This window comes from Corylus avellana, chromosome 2 (assembly GCF_965113065.1).
Source record: "Corylus avellana chromosome 2, dhCorAvel1.hap1.2, whole genome shotgun sequence".
In the NCBI taxonomy this organism is placed as follows: Eukaryota; Viridiplantae; Streptophyta; class Magnoliopsida; order Fagales; family Betulaceae; genus Corylus; species Corylus avellana.
The window spans coordinates 5,445,014-5,463,505 of NC_142491.1; the positions used below are offsets into that span (position 1 = coordinate 5,445,014).

General features: G+C 36.3%; 3 protein-coding genes across 10 annotated transcripts; all 3 read right to left on the reverse strand.

Moving 5' to 3' along the window:
* Positions 1-355: 355 nt before the first annotated feature.
* On the reverse strand, positions 356-4,502 carry LOC132185224 (phenylacetaldehyde reductase-like). Of its 2 annotated transcripts, none has more exons than XM_059599025.2 (6): positions 4,385-4,502; positions 3,543-3,712; positions 2,220-2,411; positions 1,369-1,531; positions 606-792; positions 356-497 (listed from the first exon to the last, which is right to left on the reverse strand). In XM_059599025.2, the coding sequence occupies exons 1-6, from the start codon at positions 4,500-4,502 to the stop codon at positions 356-358; spliced, it is 972 nt and encodes a 323-aa protein (XP_059455008.2). The 2 variants fall into 2 exon arrangements, with proteins under 2 accessions (XP_059455008.2, XP_088369132.1); XM_088513006.1 differs by having other exon boundaries at positions 2,214-2,411.
* Positions 4,503-5,468: 966 nt separating this feature from the next.
* LOC132173536 (phenylacetaldehyde reductase-like) lies at positions 5,469-9,447 on the reverse strand. Of its 4 annotated transcripts, none has more exons than XM_088513007.1 (6): positions 9,330-9,447; positions 7,946-8,115; positions 7,585-7,776; positions 6,830-6,992; positions 6,082-6,268; positions 5,469-5,615 (listed from the first exon to the last, which is right to left on the reverse strand). In XM_088513007.1, exons 1-6 carry the CDS (start codon positions 9,445-9,447, stop codon positions 5,474-5,476), a joined length of 972 nt encoding a protein of 323 aa, XP_088369133.1. In that variant the 3' UTR covers positions 5,469-5,473. The 4 variants fall into 4 exon arrangements, with proteins under 4 accessions (XP_088369133.1, XP_088369135.1, XP_088369134.1 ...); XM_088513009.1 differs by having other exon boundaries at positions 6,082-6,265; positions 6,830-6,990; positions 7,583-7,776; XM_088513008.1 differs by having other exon boundaries at positions 7,579-7,776.
* Positions 9,448-10,157: 710 nt separating this feature from the next.
* Positions 10,158-17,930, reverse strand: LOC148587241 (phenylacetaldehyde reductase-like). 4 transcript variants are annotated; one of them, XM_088513001.1, is made up of 6 exons: positions 17,813-17,930; positions 16,968-17,137; positions 16,559-16,750; positions 11,726-11,888; positions 10,956-11,142; positions 10,158-10,344 (listed from the first exon to the last, which is right to left on the reverse strand). In XM_088513001.1, the coding sequence occupies exons 1-6, from the start codon at positions 17,928-17,930 to the stop codon at positions 10,203-10,205; spliced, it is 972 nt and encodes a 323-aa protein (XP_088369127.1). In that variant the 3' UTR covers positions 10,158-10,202. The 4 variants fall into 4 exon arrangements, with proteins under 4 accessions (XP_088369127.1, XP_088369128.1, XP_088369126.1 ...); XM_088513002.1 differs by having other exon boundaries at positions 10,956-11,148; XM_088513000.1 differs by having other exon boundaries at positions 10,956-11,163.
* Positions 17,931-18,492: the final 562 nt, after the last annotated feature.

Sequence of the window (18,492 nt, forward strand, 5' to 3'; positions counted from 1 at the left end):
CAGTAGGGGCGTCTTAAGGTCCCAACAACAAGATGACCATAAAGGCCACCTCTAAACTTGAAATTGTCAAGAGTGTCAAAAATCTATTGGCCATTGCCCTCACTTTGCCTGACTGTTGAATTGAGGAGGAGAAGCACAAAGAGAAATCATACACCATATGGAAGATGCAGTTTCACATGTTGGGGCATTTATTAAATACAACACACTGTTCTTTCTTGGCTTAGGTTTTAGAATAACTGATTAATCAAACTTTTATTTAGAATTAATATAGTTTTCACTCATCTCGACATTGATATTTGAAGGGAACACAGTTTGTTCACAATTATTTGCATCACTACCCGATCATTAACATCATTCAGAAACTGATGAAGCCGTTCTGCTTCAAGCTTTCAACAGTGTCTCTAAGAGCCACCTCCAAAGGAATGAAGTTGATACCCAAACTTTTTGCTTTCTCCTTGGATACCTGATATCCAGGCATGGAAGGCTTGTCATCACATCTGCCATGAATGGGAAAGACATGCAAACTTTCTCAGAATTTTGTGTAGTATCAGAAAAATACCACATCAAGAAGTGGCACTCAGTACTTGCAAATAATAATGACTTACTTTTCAGGAAGGCGCAAAGTGGGGTACAGTTTATGTAAAATCTTGATAGCCTCAGAACTGTGTACAACGGTTTCAACTAAACAATATCTGCCTGTGGCTGAAGGAACTTCAAGTGCTTGAATATGAGCATTTGCAACATCTCTAATATCAACAAATTTATAGAATGAATTGGGAAATGTTTGATCTCCTGCATGCATAAAATCCTCAACTATCAAGAATTAGATACAACGTTGTTGCAGAAGAAAATTATAATTTTACTCCCACTAAAGTCTACTATGCAGTCTTGCTAGTTTTCATTTTTCCATTTAGTGATTCACCAAAAGCAGGTAATTAAATCCACTTTTTGGCAGAAGCTAAGTGGGATATGTGAGAGAGATTACTTGATAAGTAGTCATCATTAAGTACATCCCTAAGCAGTATAATGAGAATAACTATTTCTTTCCTTTGAAAATAAGTTCCCCTCAATTGGAAGCCTTTTCCAGAAAGAAAAGAGAAAAGCAATTTTTGTTTCTTCTTTCTTTCTTTCTTTTAGTTAATGAAGATAGTAGAAACTCATGTTCATACATGAAAGATCGAGTCAAAAGGGTAACAAATCCGACTCATTCTATCAGCTGGAAGTGTAGAAGCCTTATAGATTAATGCCAAGTAGAAAAAAATTTACTTGGATACGTTTATACCTACATTTCTTAAGATGCTCATGTTAAGGTGGTTCTGAATTTCTGGTAAATAAAATAGGAACTAGTTGCTCAAGAGTAAAGAGTACCATCTATAAGTTTCAGAATCTCCTCCATGGTAAGATTAAGAGTTGGTTGTAAAAAAGGACCAATCACAAACCCTGGATTTATTGTAACCAGGTCAATTTCGTTCTCTTTTGCAAATCTCCAAGCAGCTTCCTCAGCTAAAGTTTTTGAAACCGGATACCAATTCTGAAATAGAAAAAAGATAAAATGAAACAAATATAATGTTTACATCTAATTAACATAGTCGATGCATATTAAGCTCTTCAAGTTTCCAATCAATCCAAGTCACACTTGGTAGAGATTAGTACAACTTTATTATGACAAACTGTACCATTGTCATTACCCATCTCCATCAACATGAATCAAATACTTGATGTATTTATTTCAAACTTAGTAATAGTTTCGATCAAATTAACCAACTAAAAATTGCTCTATCTTATATTTAACATTCCGTAATGTCGAATATTAATGAAGGGTCAGGTAGTTTTTCATTATGAATGGATTTATGCTACATATGACAGGAATCTAGCTAGAAGAACCAAAAAAGAGGCATAGGAGCTGAACATGGTTATATGCTCACTGATTCTGTAGTTGAAAGCTACTTTGTTTTCCAACTGATATAAAGATGAAAAAGCAAGACAACAATACAAATATCTTAAACAAGAGACATAACAAGTTCTGAGCCAAGAAAAAAAGAAAAGAAAAAAGAATGTTAGATGGATTCAGAATTAAAATGGCATTACTGATACTCTCTTATGTTTGTTGGATCATTATTTATACATAAATGGTAGCAGAATCTTCAAAAGCATAGTATATAAAATACTTTATAGTGATAAAGTAAGAAGAGTAATAAGAAGTTAACATAAGCACACACCTTCAATTTCTCACAAAAAAGTGCATCTGAAAACCAGGTCTCATCAACTACCACATCCAAAGTCAGTGGTTTTCCATTATATGCGACTGCAGCCAAAGAGGATGTTACAATCACTCTCTTGACTGAAGGAACTTTTGCACATGATCTAAGAACGTTAATTGTTCCTTTCACTGCTGGATCAATTAATTCGGCCTGAAATATGAAAGCAGAAAGGGAAGTGAGCTATCAAAAAGCCAATCATATTGCACAAAATTTTGTTTGAATTATAACAATGCTGTCTGCAGTGGAACTTCAGTCTTGTACTTTCATGTTTCAGGCAAACCAACTAGTAGTTGGAATTACAGCAACACTTTGAAAAGCTGCAATTGTAGAAAATTATGATCAATTTATTCTTTCTTGTTTCTTTTTGTTAAATTAACATTTGTTTCAAAGCTTAAGTTGACAGGAAATGGTGAATTTAATCATTTAATTAATATTCTAATACTCCTCCTTATGTATAGGCCCAAACTCTTCCTCAATAAGTAAGTCACAACATGTGGAATATTTAATTAAAATTGGGGTATACTATAAAATCAAGTTTCGAACTCATGATCTCTACTCTTATACCATATTAAGACACTAATTTTTTCAAAAGCTTAAGTTGATAGGAAATGGAGAATTTAATCATTTAATTAACATTTGAACACTTTCATAGCTAAAGGTAGGGCACTGATATCACCTATTGATCAATCTATAAATGGCAATAGTATTAGAACATGGATGTCGATGTTTGAAACCTGTGATACCCCATAAAGTTAATCCCATATTAAGTGGGTAGATTGTAAAGGTGTTGTATGGGTGCTAAGTCTCATATTAGTTCTTTAATAGTTGAAATTGAGTTAATGAGCAATTTCATAGAATTTTCAATTGTAACATTAACTTATCTTTTTGAAAAATAGCATAGATATGGTTAGAGCTCCCCTAGGTCATGAAAAATGGTATCAGAGCTAACCTAGTACACTATGTGGAACTGGAGCATTATAGCGTGATGTAGGTCCTGACAAGAACATCAAGGATTTAAGTGAATGTTGCAGAAGTGTTAATGTGACATCCCATAAAGTTAGTCATATATTGGAAAAATAAATTGCTCACATGAAGTGCATGGATTATAAAGGAGTTTGTGAGTGTTAAATCTTACAATTTAAACAAGTGAAAATAAAAATGGACAAAAATAAAGAAAAAGAAATACCAGTAAGCAAGTACAGTGCTATAAGATTGGTGGAAAGATGGACAGTGTATGACATCAAAAGTACATGGAGTAAAGAGAAGTATATTGGATTAAACCTGTGGATCAGTGGATGGAATTAGTACAGGAGATGCTGTATGAAAAACACCTTCACATCCATCAACTGCAGAATCAAAAGATCCTTCTTCCACTAAATCAGCTTTGAACAAATGAAGTCTTTCCTTAGCTCCATCGAAGGCAAGTAAGTGTTCTGTTTTCTTTGAATCATCTGTTTCATATATATAAAAAAATGCTAAAATTTTTGAGGTAAATAAAACTATTCATGCTACATCCATAAGAAAATATAAATAAATAAACAAAACCTACCCAAACTAAAAGTCAAAATGTGAAACCTGGCTTGCAACATAAAGATGTACTGCATTTGAAACTAAAAATTAAATGGGAATCTACAATTGTAATATTGATAGGTCTCCATTTTATGACATAGTATATCTCATTTAGCCCATCAAAGCCCTTCCTGAGGTTGACTCTTAACCAGGAAAACGGTGGTCCAGACTAGCTTAACCATTGTTTCTTGGTGACTAGGATAATGGTCTTAGTGCAACTTAAATAAAACTGTGCTTGCCTAGGATATAGATTTAATGCTCCATCAAGTGAAAGTAAATGCTCTGTTTTCTTTGGATCATCGGTGGAATATATATACACAGAAATACCAAATGGAACGCTAAATTTATTAATATCAAGTACTGCATGGCAAACAAACGTGAGAAAGAATAAAAAAATAAAAAATAAATACAACAAAAATGCAAAAACATGGACAAACAACTCAAAACACTCACAAAAAGGTACGTAATGGCAAAGAATGATCAAACCCAGAATTCAGATTACTACAAAACATTGTCTGATACCATTAAAAAGGAAAGAGGGAGAGAGCACTAACTTGGGTCACGAACTGTAGCTTTGACAGTATACCCACGTTGAAGAAGGAGCTTCACCACCCATGAAGCTATGTAGCCTGAAGCTCCAGTCACGCACACCACCTTCTCTGCTCCACTCATCCTCTCTCTCTCTCTGTGTTTCCCACTCTGTCTCTCTGCTTGACTTTATAGCAGTTAACGCTTTTCTCCTACTTTGAATTATATTTTAATTTTTACATGTTCATTTTTCTGTACAACTTTGTTGACTTAATGTTGGCGTAGATTCTTTTCAACCATAAAACGTCTGCATATGGACCTAAACACCACTTTTGGCATGGAATTTTCAATCTTTGAGTGCTTCCTGATGTTTTCTTGGGATCGGGTAGTTGGATATGCTTGTCAGTTTCTATCAGCGTTCGCCATCAATGTGTATTTTCTTACAATTATGTGTTAGAGACTTAACAGAGCATTTTTTTGAGTAATAAGAGCCTTCCAGAAAGAAATGAAAAGAGAAAAGCTTTTGTTTTAATTAAACTTTGATATGAATTACTTCCACCATCACAAGTTATACCTTATCAGAATTTGAGAGTTTCTAATTGTTCATCTCAGAATAAGCGAGGCTCAATACGTGAAATATTTTAATGAAGATGGGACGTGAATGACAGAGACAAGGTTCGAACACACGATCCCTGCTTTGATACTATGTTAAATCACCACTTTATCCAAAAAATTAAGCTAATAATGAATTTGATCATTTAATTAGTATTATAGTAAGAATGTCACAAGGTCTACAAATTACATCATGTTTTTGCAGTGCATTTGTAGTTAGGCTGGGTGATTAATGTAATAGTGTTTGTAGTCATAACATACAACATTTCACAACATTTGGAGCACAAAGAGAAATCATACACCATAAGGAAGATGCAATTTCACATGTTGGGGCATATATTAAACAGAACACTCTGTTCTTTCTTGGCTTAAGTTTTATAATAAGTGATTAATCAATCTTTTTTTTAGAATTAATATGGTTTTCACTCATCTCAACATTCATATTTGAAGGGAATACAGTTTGTTAACAATTATTTTCATCACTACCCGATCATTAACATCATTCAGAAACTGAGGAAGCCCTTCTGCTTCAAGCTTTCAACAGTGTCCTTAAGGGTCACCTCCAAAGGAATGAAGTTGATACCCAAACTTTTTGCTTTCTCCTTGGATACCTGGTATCCTGCTATGGAAGGCTTGTCATCACATCTGCCATGTATGAGAAAGACATGCAAACTTTCTCAGAATTTTGTGTAGTATCAGAAAGCAAGTTGACTAATTGAAAATCAATAATTTGAATCAAAACAGTATAGATGAATATAAGTCATAAATGTAAGAAAAACTTGAAATGTGACGTCTTCCCTGCGATTCAAAATCAAGCAGCTCACTTGCAGTTTTGAGCAGCAATTGTAGATCATATTTCATGGATAATAAATATCATATTCAACAAAATCACAGAAGCTGAGTAGAAAAATGAAAAGAAAATGCTATATAGAGTGTAAACGTGTAGTCTATAGACACAAATTTTGAAGTACTCATCAGGCAAAACCCGCACCCAAGAAGGTAATAAGAAGTAACATGGCCTTAAACATATAGCAAGGGATGAAAATTGACTATTGTTCATTCAACCACAGCAAGAAGTGGGACTCAGTGCTTGCAAATAATAATGACTTACTTTTCTGGAATGCACAAAGAGGGGTACAGTTTATGCAAAAGCTTCATAACCTCAGAACAGTGTATAACGGTTTCAACTAAACAATATCTGCCTGTGGCTGAAGGAATTTCAAGTGCTTGAATATGTGCATTTGCAACATCTCTAATATCGACAAATCTATAGAATGAATTGGGAAATGTTTGAGCTCCTGGATGCAAAAAAGCCTCAACTGTCAAGAATTAGATAGAATGTTGTTGTCAGATGAAAACTAGAATTTTACTCCCACTGAAGTCAAATATGCAGTCTTGCTAGTTTTTCATTTGGCCATTTAGTGATTCAACAAAAGCAGGTAATTAAATCCACTGTTTTGGCAGAAGCTAAGTGGGATATGTGAGAGATTACTTGATAAGTAGTCATCATTAAGTACATCCCTAAGCTGTATAATGAGATTTAACCAATTCTTTCCCCTGAAATTACGTTGCCTTTTTCCAATAAAGAAAAGAGAAAGGCAATTTTTGTTTCTCTATTCTTTCTTTCTTTTAGGTAATAAAGATAGTAACTCATGATCATATATGAAAGATAGAGCAGAAAGGGAAACAAATCCAACTCACTTTATAAGCTGGAAGTGTAGAAGCCTGATAGATTAATGCCAAGTTGAAAAAAAATACTTGGATACGTTTATACCTACATTTCTTAAGATGCTCATGTTAAGAATGAGCATCTAACCGGTAAATAAAATAGGAACTGGTTGCTAAAGAGTAAAGAGTACCATTTATAAGTTTCAGAATCTCCTCAGTGGTAAAATTAAGAGTTGGTTGTAGAAAAGGACCAGTCACAAACCCTGGATTTATTGAAACCAAGTCAATTTCGTTCTCTTTTGCAAATCTCCAAGCAGCTTCCTCAGCTAAAGTTTTTGAAACCATATACCAACTCTGAAATAGAAAAAGATAAAATGAAACAAATATAAGGTCTACATCTAATGAACATAGTTGGTGCATATTAAGCTCTTCCAAGTTTCCAATCAATCCAAGCCAAAACTTTAGATTAGTACAACTTTATTATGACACACTGTACCATTGTCATTATCCATTATCCATCTCCGTCAACATGAATCGAATATCTGATGTACTTATTTCAAACTTAGTAATAGTTTTGGTCAAATTAACCAACTAAAGATTGCTGTATCTTATATTTAACATAGCATAATGTCGAATATTAATGAAGGGTCAAGTAGTTTCTCATTATGAATGGATTTCTCCCACAGGAATCTAACTAGAAGAACGAAAAAGAGGCATAGGAGCTGAACATGGTTATATGCTCACTAATCCTGTAGTTGAAAGCTACTTTGATTTTCCAACAGATGTAAAGATGAAAAAGCAAGATATGTTTTTAGGATCATCATTTAGACATAATTGATGGCAGAATCTTCAAAAGCATAGTATACAAGATATTTTATAGTGATAAAGTAAGAAGAATAACTTGCAAAGAGATGACAAGTAATAAGAAGTTAACATAAGCACACACCTTCAATTTCTCACAAAAAAGTGCATCTGAAAACCAGGTCTCATCAACTACCACATCAAAGGTCAGAGGTTTTCCATTATATGTGACTGCAACCATGGAGGATGTTAAAATCACTCTCTTGACAGAAGGAACTTTTGCACATGATCTAAGAACATTAATTGTTCCCTTCACAGCTGGATCAATTAATTCTGCCTGAAATATGAAAGCGGAAAGGGAAGTAGCTCTTAAGCTATCAAAAAGCTAATCATATTGCACAAAATTTGTATGAGAGATCATGAACATAAAAATGGAAAAAAAATAAAGAAAAAGAAATGCCAGTAAGCAAAATAAATGGGGTAAAGAGAAGTATATTGGATTAAACCTGTGGATCAGTGGCTGAAAGAAGTAGTGGGGATGCTGTATGGAAAACACCTTCACATCCATCAACTGCAGAATCAAAAGATCCTTCTTCCAATAAATTAGCTTTGAACAAATGAAGTCTTTCCTTAGCTCCATCAAATGCAAATAAGTGTTCTGTTTTCTTTGTATCATCTGTTTCATATATAAGCAGAACTACTGATAAATATAAAATTTTTAAAGTAAATAAAACTACTCATGCTACATCCAGCCTAAAAATCAAGATGTGAAACCTGGGTTGCAATCATAAAGAACATTGGATGTACTGATTTTGTAAGTGATAATTAAATAAGGGAAAAAAAATACGAGGAGATGAACATGAAGGTTAGAACAATTAATAAGTATTCATAAATAGTAGGCCTATTCATGAATCTCCATTTGTGTCTCTTCTTATAAATTTTTATTAAAGCCAATTTTCTCTGATAATAACTTGTTGCAAAACTATGAACATGTAACATATGGTTGCCTTCCAATACTATGATGGAAAAGTTTGAGGCTGCAAAGTGAGACTAGGCAATTTCCTGACTTAAATAAAAGATATAGCAGGCAAACCATATATATTGCAATTTCTATTGCAACGTCCATTATCAACTTAGTAAAAATTAAAAGGGAAAATTGTTAAATTAGTCCCTAGGGTTTGAGGTTGTGACAAATGACTCCCTAGAGTTTTAAAAGTGACAAATAACTCTATGTGAAACAGTGTAACAATTAACAAATAACTCCCTCCCTACAAATTATGGCCATTTTTCCGACTGGTCATTATGAAATTATAAATTTACCCTCAACTAATTGTAAAAAAAATAAAAAGAAAAAAGAAAAAAAATTGGCTGCTTGGGTGGTGGTTCTTCCACTCCTAGATTCGATTGTTGGGGAAGGCTGAACCATCCCGAGCTAGGCCAATTTTTTATTTATGATATTTTTAGGGTAAATTTGTATATTCATAATGATCATGTCAAAAAAAAAAAAAAAAATGAAATTGGTACGATAGAGAGAGTTATAATATGTTACATAGATATACCAAATTAAGTTATTTGTCACAACCTTAAATCCCAGGAACCAATTTAGCAATTTTCCCAAACCAAAACAAAGAAACCAGAGAATGTATTTTCTTGATTTTTGCACCAAACAAGCCCTAAGATATGGTATTAGAGCTCTTAAGGTTGATTGATTCCAAAGTTGATTAATTTTGGCCAAAAAAGTTTTATATACATCATACAACTACAAGTCTACAACTACAGCTGATCACTTAAAAGTAAAATATCGAGATACTGGTAAAAAATGAACAATAAATTTTTGTGATTCAATTATAAATGTGATAAACAAAATTAAAAAGGCTTATACAAACTGACTTGGGTCCCTGACAGTGGCTTTGACTGTGTACCCACGTTGGAGCAAGAGCTTCACAAGCCATGAAGCTATATAACCGGAAGCACCAGTCACACACACTATCTTCCCTGCTCCACTCATTCCTTCCCTCTGTCTCTCTCTCTCCCTCAAAGAGCTTCTTCTTAGCTTAATAGCTTGTTCTTAGCTATAGTTTGTGCTTTTATGGGGGGAAATAAGGATTTGGCTGATGATTAAATTAATGTGCATGATGTGGTCACCTCAGCTTGTCTTAAATTACTTTAAAACGTTTAATTTATACAACTCAAAGGCATTTTTTCTTTTTTTATTTATTTATTGGTTTGCTTGAATGTCACGAAATTCAAGCAGGATCGGAGCTCTGACCCTCTCTCGTTTCCTGCTCGAATTTCACGGATTTTATTATTATTATTATTATTTTTTATTGCTTAGTCAATTCGTTGTGAATTGTTAATAATAGTTTTTTCAACAAATTTAACATGTTCGTTTGTCTAACAATACAACCGAACTTAGAGAACAAAGGAATCTGCAGGATGACCATAAAGGCCACCTCTTAACTTGAAACTGTCAAGAGTGTCAGAAACCTTTTGGCCACTGCCCCCACTTTGCCTGACTATTAAATTGAGGAGGAGAAACACAAAGAGAAATCATACACCATATGGAAGATGCACCATGACATGTTGGGGCATTTATTAAATAGAACACATGCACTGTTCTTTCTTGGTTTAGGTTTTAGAATAACTGATTATTCAAACTTTTATTTAGAATTAATATGGTTTTCACACATCTCGACATTCATAATTGAAGGGAACACACTTTGTTCACAAATATTTGCATCACTACCCGATCATTAACATCATTCAGAAACTGAGGAAGCCCTTCTCCTTCAAGCTTTCAACAGAGTCCCTAAGAGTCACCTCCAGAGGAATGAAGTTGATACCCAAACTTTTTGCTTTCTCCTTGGATACCTGATATCCTTGCATGGAAGGCTTGTCATCACATCTACCATGAATGAAAAAGACAAGCAAACTTTCTCAGAATTTTTTGTTGTGTCAGAAAAATTCGTATCAGGAAGATAGTTGACTAATTGAAAACAAATAATTTGACCAAAAGCAGTATTGTTGAATATTAAGTCATAAATGCAAGAAAAACATTAGAACCACCCCCCTGTTTCTGATGATAAAATAATGAAAACAAAAGGAGCTTTTAAAAAAGAAAGAGTATTGGCAAGCTAAGTTAAGGGTAAGGGATAGATGAGATGACTTTCCTCAATACAAAATCAAGTAGCTCACTTACAGTATTGATTCAGCAATTGTAGATCATATTTCATGGATAATATATATCACATGATAAATGGGGCCACAACTTTCAAGCCTAGCAGCATTGTAAACACAAATCACAGAAGCTGAGTAGAAAAAAAGAAAATGCTACATAGAGTGTAAACATGTAGTCTATAGACAAATTTTGAAGTACTCATCAGGCAAAACCAGTACCCAAGAAAGTAATAAGAAGTAACATGGCCTTAAGCATATAGTAAGGGACGAAAATCGACTATTCTTCATTCAACCACAGCAAGAAGGGGCACTCAGTATTTGCAAATAATAATGACTTACTTTTCAGGAAGGCACAAAGTGGGGTAAAGTTTTTGCAGAAGCTGCATAACCTCAGAACAGTGTATAACGGTTTCAACTAAACAATATCTGCCTGTGGCTGAAGGAACTTCAAGTGCTTGAATATGAGCATTTGCAACATCTCTAATATCGACAAATGCATAGAATGTAAGAGAAAATGTTTCAGCTCCTGCATGCATAAAAGCCTCAACTGTCAAGAATTAGATATAATGTAGTTGAAGAAGAAAATTAGATTTTTACTCCCACTAAAGTCAAAGATGCAGTCTTATTAGTTTTTCATTTTTCCATTTAGTGATTCAGAAAAAGCAGGTAATTAAACCGACTTTTTGGCAGAAGCTAAGTGGGATATGTAAGAGAGATCACTTGACAAGTAGTCACCATTAAGTACATCCCTAAGCTGTACAATGAGATTAACTATTTCTTTCCCCTGAAAATAGGTTGCCTTTTCCAGAAAGAACAGAGAAAAGCAATTTTTGTTTCTTTTTTCATTCTTTCTTTCTTTTAGGTAATGAGGATAGTAACTCATGTTCATATATGAAAGATCGAGCAGAAAGGGAAACAAATCTGACCCACTCTATAAGCTGGAAGTGTAGAAGCCTGATAGATTAATGCCAAAGTAGAAAAACATTTACTTGGATACATTTATACATATTTCTTAAGATGCTCATGTTAAGGTGGTTCTGAATTTCTGGGATATGCTTTTTCTAATCAGTAAATAAAATAGGAACTAATTGCTCAAGAGTAAAGAGTACCATCTATAAGTTTCAGAATCTCCTCCATGCTAAAATTAAGAGTTGGTTGTAAAAAAGGACCAATCACAACCCCTGGATTTATTGTAACCAGTTCAATTTCGTTCTCTTTTGCAAATCTCCAAGCAGCTTCCTCAGCTAAAGTTTTTGAAACTGGATACCAATTCTGAAATAGAAAAAAGATAAAATGAAACAAATATAATTTTTACATCTAATTAACTTACTTGATGCATATTAATCTCTTCAAGTTTCCAATCAATCCAAGTCACACTTGGTAGGGATTAGTACAACTTTATTATGACAAACTGTGATGTAGGACAGTCCACTGAGCACTGTTCAGCTGAACATGTAGGATTGTCCACCGAGCATTGTTCAACCAAACTGAGGGTTGAGCCTCGGCTCGGGAAATCAAGAACCGAGGAATACTCGGCCATTGAGCATTGTTCAGCCAAACCGAGGGTCGAGCCTCGGCTCGGGAAATCAAGACCAAGGAATACTCAGGAAACACCGAGACACCCTTGACTGAGGCATACTTGGGAAGCTCAATTTTGATATATGACAGAATTTGCCAGCGCCGAAAGAATATTGTCAGAACTAAGGGCAGGAATATTTCATAGTCGGAATATTAGAAGGACGGTGATGTCAGAACCATAGTCGGGAAAGCCGCAAAGTTAAAAGCCGCAAAACTTATGTCAGAACAGTTGAAGGCTGCAAAGTTATATCAGAGCCGCAAGGAATAATGTCAGAACCGACCTTGCCAACAACTGAGGACCAATAAGAAGCTTTTGCCGATTAAGGAAAACCAATGAGAAGCTACTGCCGGATTTAGGGAACCAATGGCTAGTTGCCATTGTTCGGCCAATCATGTTAGGGCCAAGTTTACTTAGAATAGTTTGTTAGTTTTCTTTCCTATAAATAGTAGGACTTGTAATATTTTCAGAACCAACTTTTCAACTTGAATCAATATATATGAATTGAGAATTTTCTCTTCAAACTTCTATGCGGAGATTTTATCTTCAACCTGCGGTTGTGTTGTGTGTCAATCTGAGGATTGAGTGCTGATTTATCAGGTCAGGAGACGCAGAAGCTCCTAACCATTCGGTTACCAAGTCTTCCTCTACGTCAGTTGGTATCAGAGCAAGCATTATCCTGATCATGACCAATCAGCGCATCGATGATGAACCCCTTAACGACGCAGTTCGTAATAAGGAGGCTCCTACGAGGGCCGAATTTCAGACCTTCCAACAGTCTATGCAACAATCCAAGCAAAGGATCCAGGAAGGTTTAGGGTTTGGGGTTTAGAACGTTTGGAAACCGAAGTCAATCAAGCTCACCGGGATCAGGCCCAGGGAGATGATGGAATCCGGGTAAGGGCTATCCACCGGCCTCCACCAGTTGATCAACCCTAACCATTCGACTACAATAGCAATGACGAAGATTACGTTAGTGAAGTCTTTGGCAGGGCTCACGGTGCAGGTCCAGGTGGAGGCAGACATAGAGGTGGCAGAGGAGGCGCCGACTATGGGGTTTACCGGCCCAGGGATGCTGCTTTTATGAGGAGGTGCTGCTGGCCATGAAGATGTTTATGGTGAACAACCTAGGCATCAACAATATGGCAGGGAGGAGCCCAAGGAGTACCGAATGAAGATTGATCTACTCTCCTTTGATGGTCATCTTCATATTGAAGATTTCCTTGATTGGATCATGGAGGTAGAGAGGTTCTTTGAATACATGAGTATTCCGGAAGAAAGAAAGGTGAAGTTGGTAGCTTACAAGCTCAAAGGTGAAGCATCAGCTTGGTGGGAAAGGCTGCAACACTCTCAGACACGAGAAGGCAAGGGACCCATGACATCTTGGCTCAAGATGAAATGGCTACTCAATGCCCGGTTTCTTCCACCATATTTTGAGCAACGTTTGTTCCAGCAATACCAGGAGTGCCGTCAAGGAACTCGCACGGTCTAGGCTTATGTTGATGATTTTTATCGACTTTTAGCTCGAAATGATTTGATGGAAACTGAGGCCCAACAAGTGGCTCGGTTCATTGGAGGATTGCGTTTGCCGATCCAAGACAAGGTGTTTATGCAGCATGTCTTCACTCTAAATGAAGCTGTTAGTTTAGCCACCCAAGCCGAGAAGTAGTTGGAGCAAACTTGAGCTTCAACTTGGGAGTGGAACCCAAGTAATCCAGGGAGATCCTCGGAGAACCGGGGAAAGCAACCTATGGTCTTAACTGGGACCACTGTTCAACCTACCACACTTGAGGATGGGTAACCGGAGGAAGCAGCAGTGGTCAGAAGCAACCGATGGTCCCTCCACCTCACAACAATCCTTATGCAAGACCCGAACCAAAGAAATGTTTCAGGTGCAACCAACCAGGACATAGGTCTAATCAATGTCCAAGAAGGCAAATGGTGAATCTAGTTGAAACAGGAACCGGAGAAGAAGCGGAGGATTATGAGGATGAAGAAGCAGAGGATGACGCACCTGGATATGAAGCCATAGAAGCCTTGGCAAATGAAGGTGTCTTATTATCACGGTCCTTAGTGATCCAGTGGTTACTCTTAGCCCCAGGACAAGAAGGCCAAGCTCAAAGACACAAGATCTTTCACACTCGTTGCACTGTCTACCAATGAGTTTGTGATGTCATCATCGATGGAGGCAATGGAGAAAATATAGTGTCTAAAGTGATGGTTGTGAAGTTAGGCCTCACTACCGAGAGACACCCGGCACCGTACAAGATCAGATGGATCAAGCGGGAGAAGGAGACACTTGTTATCGAGAGATGCCGATTCACATTTTCAATCAGTAAACACTATTCTGACTCCCTTCTTTGTGATGTAGTTGAAACGGATGAGTGCCATATTATTTTGGGAAGACCATGGTAGTATGATGTGGACGCCCAACACAAAGGCCGAGACAACATCTACATTGTTTTTCGAGAAGGCCGGAAAATTATTTTTCGACCTTTAAAAGAAGACTCGGTTGACGTTCCTGTCCGAGCCAAGAAGCAGCCCATTCTGTTGACAAAGACAAGCGAGTTGCTCGAAGAAGTCAAGGAGGCCCGGGAAATACTTGCCTTAATACCCGGGGAACCCACCCTTTCGACTATACCAGGTATTCCAGTGCATGAGATGCTAGACGAATTCCGGGACATCATTCCAAATGAGAAGACTTATGCCAAGTACAAAGAAGCAGCAGATAAGGGGCGAAGATCCAAAGTCTTTCGAGAAGGTGATTTAGTCATGCTTTATTTGCGCAAGGGACGCCTACCAAAGGGGGACTTCCGGAAAAATGAGGAACAAAAAGTATGGACCTTGCAAAATTATTAAGAAGATTAATGATAATGCCTATGTTGTTGATCTTCCGGAGAACGTAGCCATGTCCTCAACATTCAATGTGGCAGACATATTTGAATATTTTCCGCCAGAGGATTCTAACTCGAGAATGAGTCATTTTCAAGAAGGGGAGACTGATGTAGGACAGTCCACTGAGCATTGTTCAGCCAAACCAAGGGTCGAGCCTTGGCTCGGGAAATCAAGAACCGAGGAATACTTGGCTATCGAGCATTGTTCAGCCAAACCGAGGGTCGAGCCTCGGCTCGGGAAATCAAGAACCAAGGAATACTCGGGAAACACCGAGGCACCCTTGACTGAGGCATACTCGAGAAGCTTAATTCTGATATCTGAAAGAATCTGCTAGTGCCGAAAGAATATTGTCAGAACTAAGGGCAGGAATATGTCAGGGTCGGAATATCAGAAGGACGGTGATGTCAGAACCACAGTCGGGAAAGCCGCAAAACTTATGTCATAACAATTGAAGGCCGCAAAATTATGTCAGAGCCGCAAGGAATAATGTCAGAACCGACCTTGCCAACAGCCGAAGACCAATAAGAAGCTTCTGCCGTTTAAGGAAAACCAATGAGAAGCTACTGCCGGATTTAGGGAACCAATTGCCAATTGCCATTGTTCGGCCAATCATGTTAGGGCCAAGTTTACTTAGAATAGTTTGTTAGTTTTCTTTCCTATAAATAGTAGGACTTGTAATGTTTTTAGAACCAACTTTTCAACTTGAATCAATATAGATGAATTGAGAATTTTCTCTTCAAACTTCTCTGCGGAGATTTTATCTTCAACCTATGGGTTGTGTTGTGTGTCAATCTGAGAATTGAGCGCCGATTTATCAAGTCAGGATACGTAGAAGCTCCTAACCTTTCGGTTACCAAGTCTTCCGCTACATCAAACTGTACCATTGTCATTACCCATCTCCATCAACATGAATCAAATATTTGATGAATTTATTTCAAACTTAGTAATAGCTTCAATCAAATTAACCAACTAAAAATGCTCTATCTTATATTTAAGATACCGTAATGTTGAATATTAATGAAGGGTCAGGTAGTTTTTCATTATGAATGGATTTAAGCTACATATGAAAGGAATCTAGCTAGAAAAACCAAAAAGAGGCATAGGAGCTGAACATGGTTATATGCTCACTGATTCTGTAGTTGAAAGCTACTTTATTTTCCAACTGATGTAAAGATGAAAAAGCACGATAACAATACAAATATCTTAAACAAGAGGCATAACAAGTTCAGAGCCAAGAAAAAAAAAAGAATGTTAGATGGATTCAGAATTAAAGGAGTACTCTTGTTTTGTACTGTTGGATCCGGTGCACCAGTGGACATGTCAAACTAAAATGGCATTACTGATACTCTCTTATGTTTGTAGGATCATTATTTATACATAACTGGTTGCAGAATCTTCAAAAGCATAGTATATAAAATACTTTATAGTGATAAAGTAAGAAGAGTAATAAGAACTTGACATAAGCACACACCTTCAATTTCTCACAAAATAGTGCATCTGAAAACCAGGTCTCATCAACTACCACATCCAAGGTCAGTGGTTTTCCATTATGTGCCACTGCAGCCAAAGAGGATGTTACAATCACTCTCTTGACTGAAGGAACTTTTGCACATGATCTAAGAACGTTAATTGTTCCCTTCACTGCTGGATCAATTAATTCTGCCTGAAATATGAAAGCAGAGAGGGAAGTAGCTCTTAAGCTATCAAAAAGCTAATCATATTGCAAAAAATTTGTATGAGAGATCATGAACATAACAATGGACAAAAATAAAGAAAAAGAAATACCATTAAGCAAGTACAGTTCTATAAGATTGGTGGAAAGATTGACAGTGTATGACATCAAAAGTACATGGAGTAAGGAGAAGAATATCGTTTTAAACCTGTGGATCAGTGGATGAAAGAAGTACAGGAGATGCTGTATGAAAAACACCTTCACATCCATCAACTGCAGAATCAAAAGATCCTTCTTCCACTAAATCAGCTTTGAACAAATGAAGCCTTTCCTTAGCTCCATCAAGTGCAAGTAAGTGTTCTGTTTTCTTTGAATCATCTGTTTCATATATAAGCAGAACTACTTATAAATATATGCTAAAATCTTAAAGGTAAATAAAACTACTCATGCTACATCCAAAACTAAGACCTACCCAAACTAAAAGTCAAAATGTGAAACCTGGCTTGCAATCATAAAGAACATTGAATGTACGGCATTTAAACTAATAATTAAATGTGAATCTACAATTGTAATATTGATAGGTCTCCATTTTATGACATAGTATATCTCATTTAGCCCATAAATCCCTTCTTGAGGTTGACTCTTAACCAGGAAAACGGTGGTCCGGGCTATCTTGACCATTGGTTTTGGGTGACAAGGATAATGGTCTTAGTGCAATTTAAATAAAACTGTGCTTGCCTAAGATATAGATTTAATGCTCCATCAAGTGAAAGTAAATGCTCTGTTTTCTTTGGATCATCGGTGGAATATATATACACAGAAATACCAAATGGAACGCTAAATTCATTAATATCAAGTACTGCATGGCAAACAAACGTGAGAAAAAATAAAAAAATAAAAAATAATTACAACAAAAATGCAAAAACATTGACAAACAACTCAAAACACTCACAAAAAAGCACGTTAAGGCAAAAAATGATCAAACCCAGAATTCAGATTACTACAAAACATTGTCTGATACCATTAAAAAGGAAAGGGGGAGAGAGCACTAACTTGGGTCACGAACTGTAGCTTTGACAGTATACCCACGTTGAAGAAGGAGCTTCACCACCCATGAAGCTATGTAGCCTGAAGCTCCAGTCACGCACACCACCTTCTCTGCTCCACTCATCCTCTCTCTCTGTGTCTCCCTCACTGTCTCTCTGCTTGCCTTTATAGCAGTTAACGCTTTTCTCCTACTTTGAATTATATTTTACATGTTCATTTTTTTGTACAACTTTGTTGACTTATTGTTGGCGTGCATCCTTTTTAACCTTAAAACGTCTGCATATGGACCTAAACACCACTTGTTGCATGTAATTTTCAAACTTTGAGTGCTTCCTGATGTTTTCTTGGGATCGGGTAGTTGGATATGCTTGTCAGTTGCTATCTGTGTTCGCCATCAATGTGTATTTTCTTACAATGAAGACTTAACAGAGCATTTTGTGAGTAATAAGAACCTTCCAGAAAGAAATGAAAAGAGAAAAGCTTTTGTTTTAATTAAACTTTGATATGAATTACTTCCACCAACACAAGGTTATATACCTTATCAGAATATGAGAGTTTTTAATTGTTCATCTTAGAATATGTGAGGCTCAATACGTAAAATATTATAATGAAGGTTTGAACACACAATCTCTGCTTTAATACTATGTTAAATCATCACTTTATCTAAAAAATTAAGTCAATAGAAA

Excerpts from the sequence above, each read along its gene's own strand:
- LOC132185224 (XM_088513006.1), bottom strand. The coding sequence starts at position 4,502 with ATGAGTGGAGCAGAGAAGGTGGTGTGCGTGACTGGAGCTTCAGGCTAC. Across the intron at positions 1,532-2,213 it reads GTGAGAAATTGAAGGTGTGT|AATTGGTATCCGGTTTCAAA; the intron begins GCTTATGTTAAC and ends TTTCTATTTCAG. Across the intron at positions 498-605 it reads ACTTTGCGCCTTCCTGAAAA|ATGTGATGACAAGCCTTCCA; the intron begins GTAAGTCATTAT and ends CATTCATGGCAG.
- LOC132173536 (XM_088513008.1), bottom strand. The coding sequence starts at position 9,447 with ATGAGTGGAGCAGGGAAGATAGTGTGTGTGACTGGTGCTTCCGGTTAT. Across the intron at positions 6,993-7,578 it reads GTGAGAAATTGAAGGTGTGT|AGTTGGTATATGGTTTCAAA; the intron begins GCTTATGTTAAC and ends TTTCTATTTCAG. Across the intron at positions 6,269-6,829 it reads GATTCTGAAACTTATAAATG|GAGCTCAAACATTTCCCAAT; the intron begins GTACTCTTTACT and ends TTTTGCATCCAG.
- LOC148587241 (XM_088513000.1), bottom strand. The coding sequence starts at position 17,930 with ATGAGTGGAGCAGAGAAGGTGGTGTGCGTGACTGGAGCTTCAGGCTAC. Across the intron at positions 11,889-16,558 it reads TATTTTGTGAGAAATTGAAG|AATTGGTATCCAGTTTCAAA; the intron begins GTGTGTGCTTAT and ends TTTCTATTTCAG. Across the intron at positions 10,345-10,955 it reads ACTTTGTGCCTTCCTGAAAA|ATGTGATGACAAGCCTTCCA; the intron begins GTAAGTCATTAT and ends CATTCATGGTAG.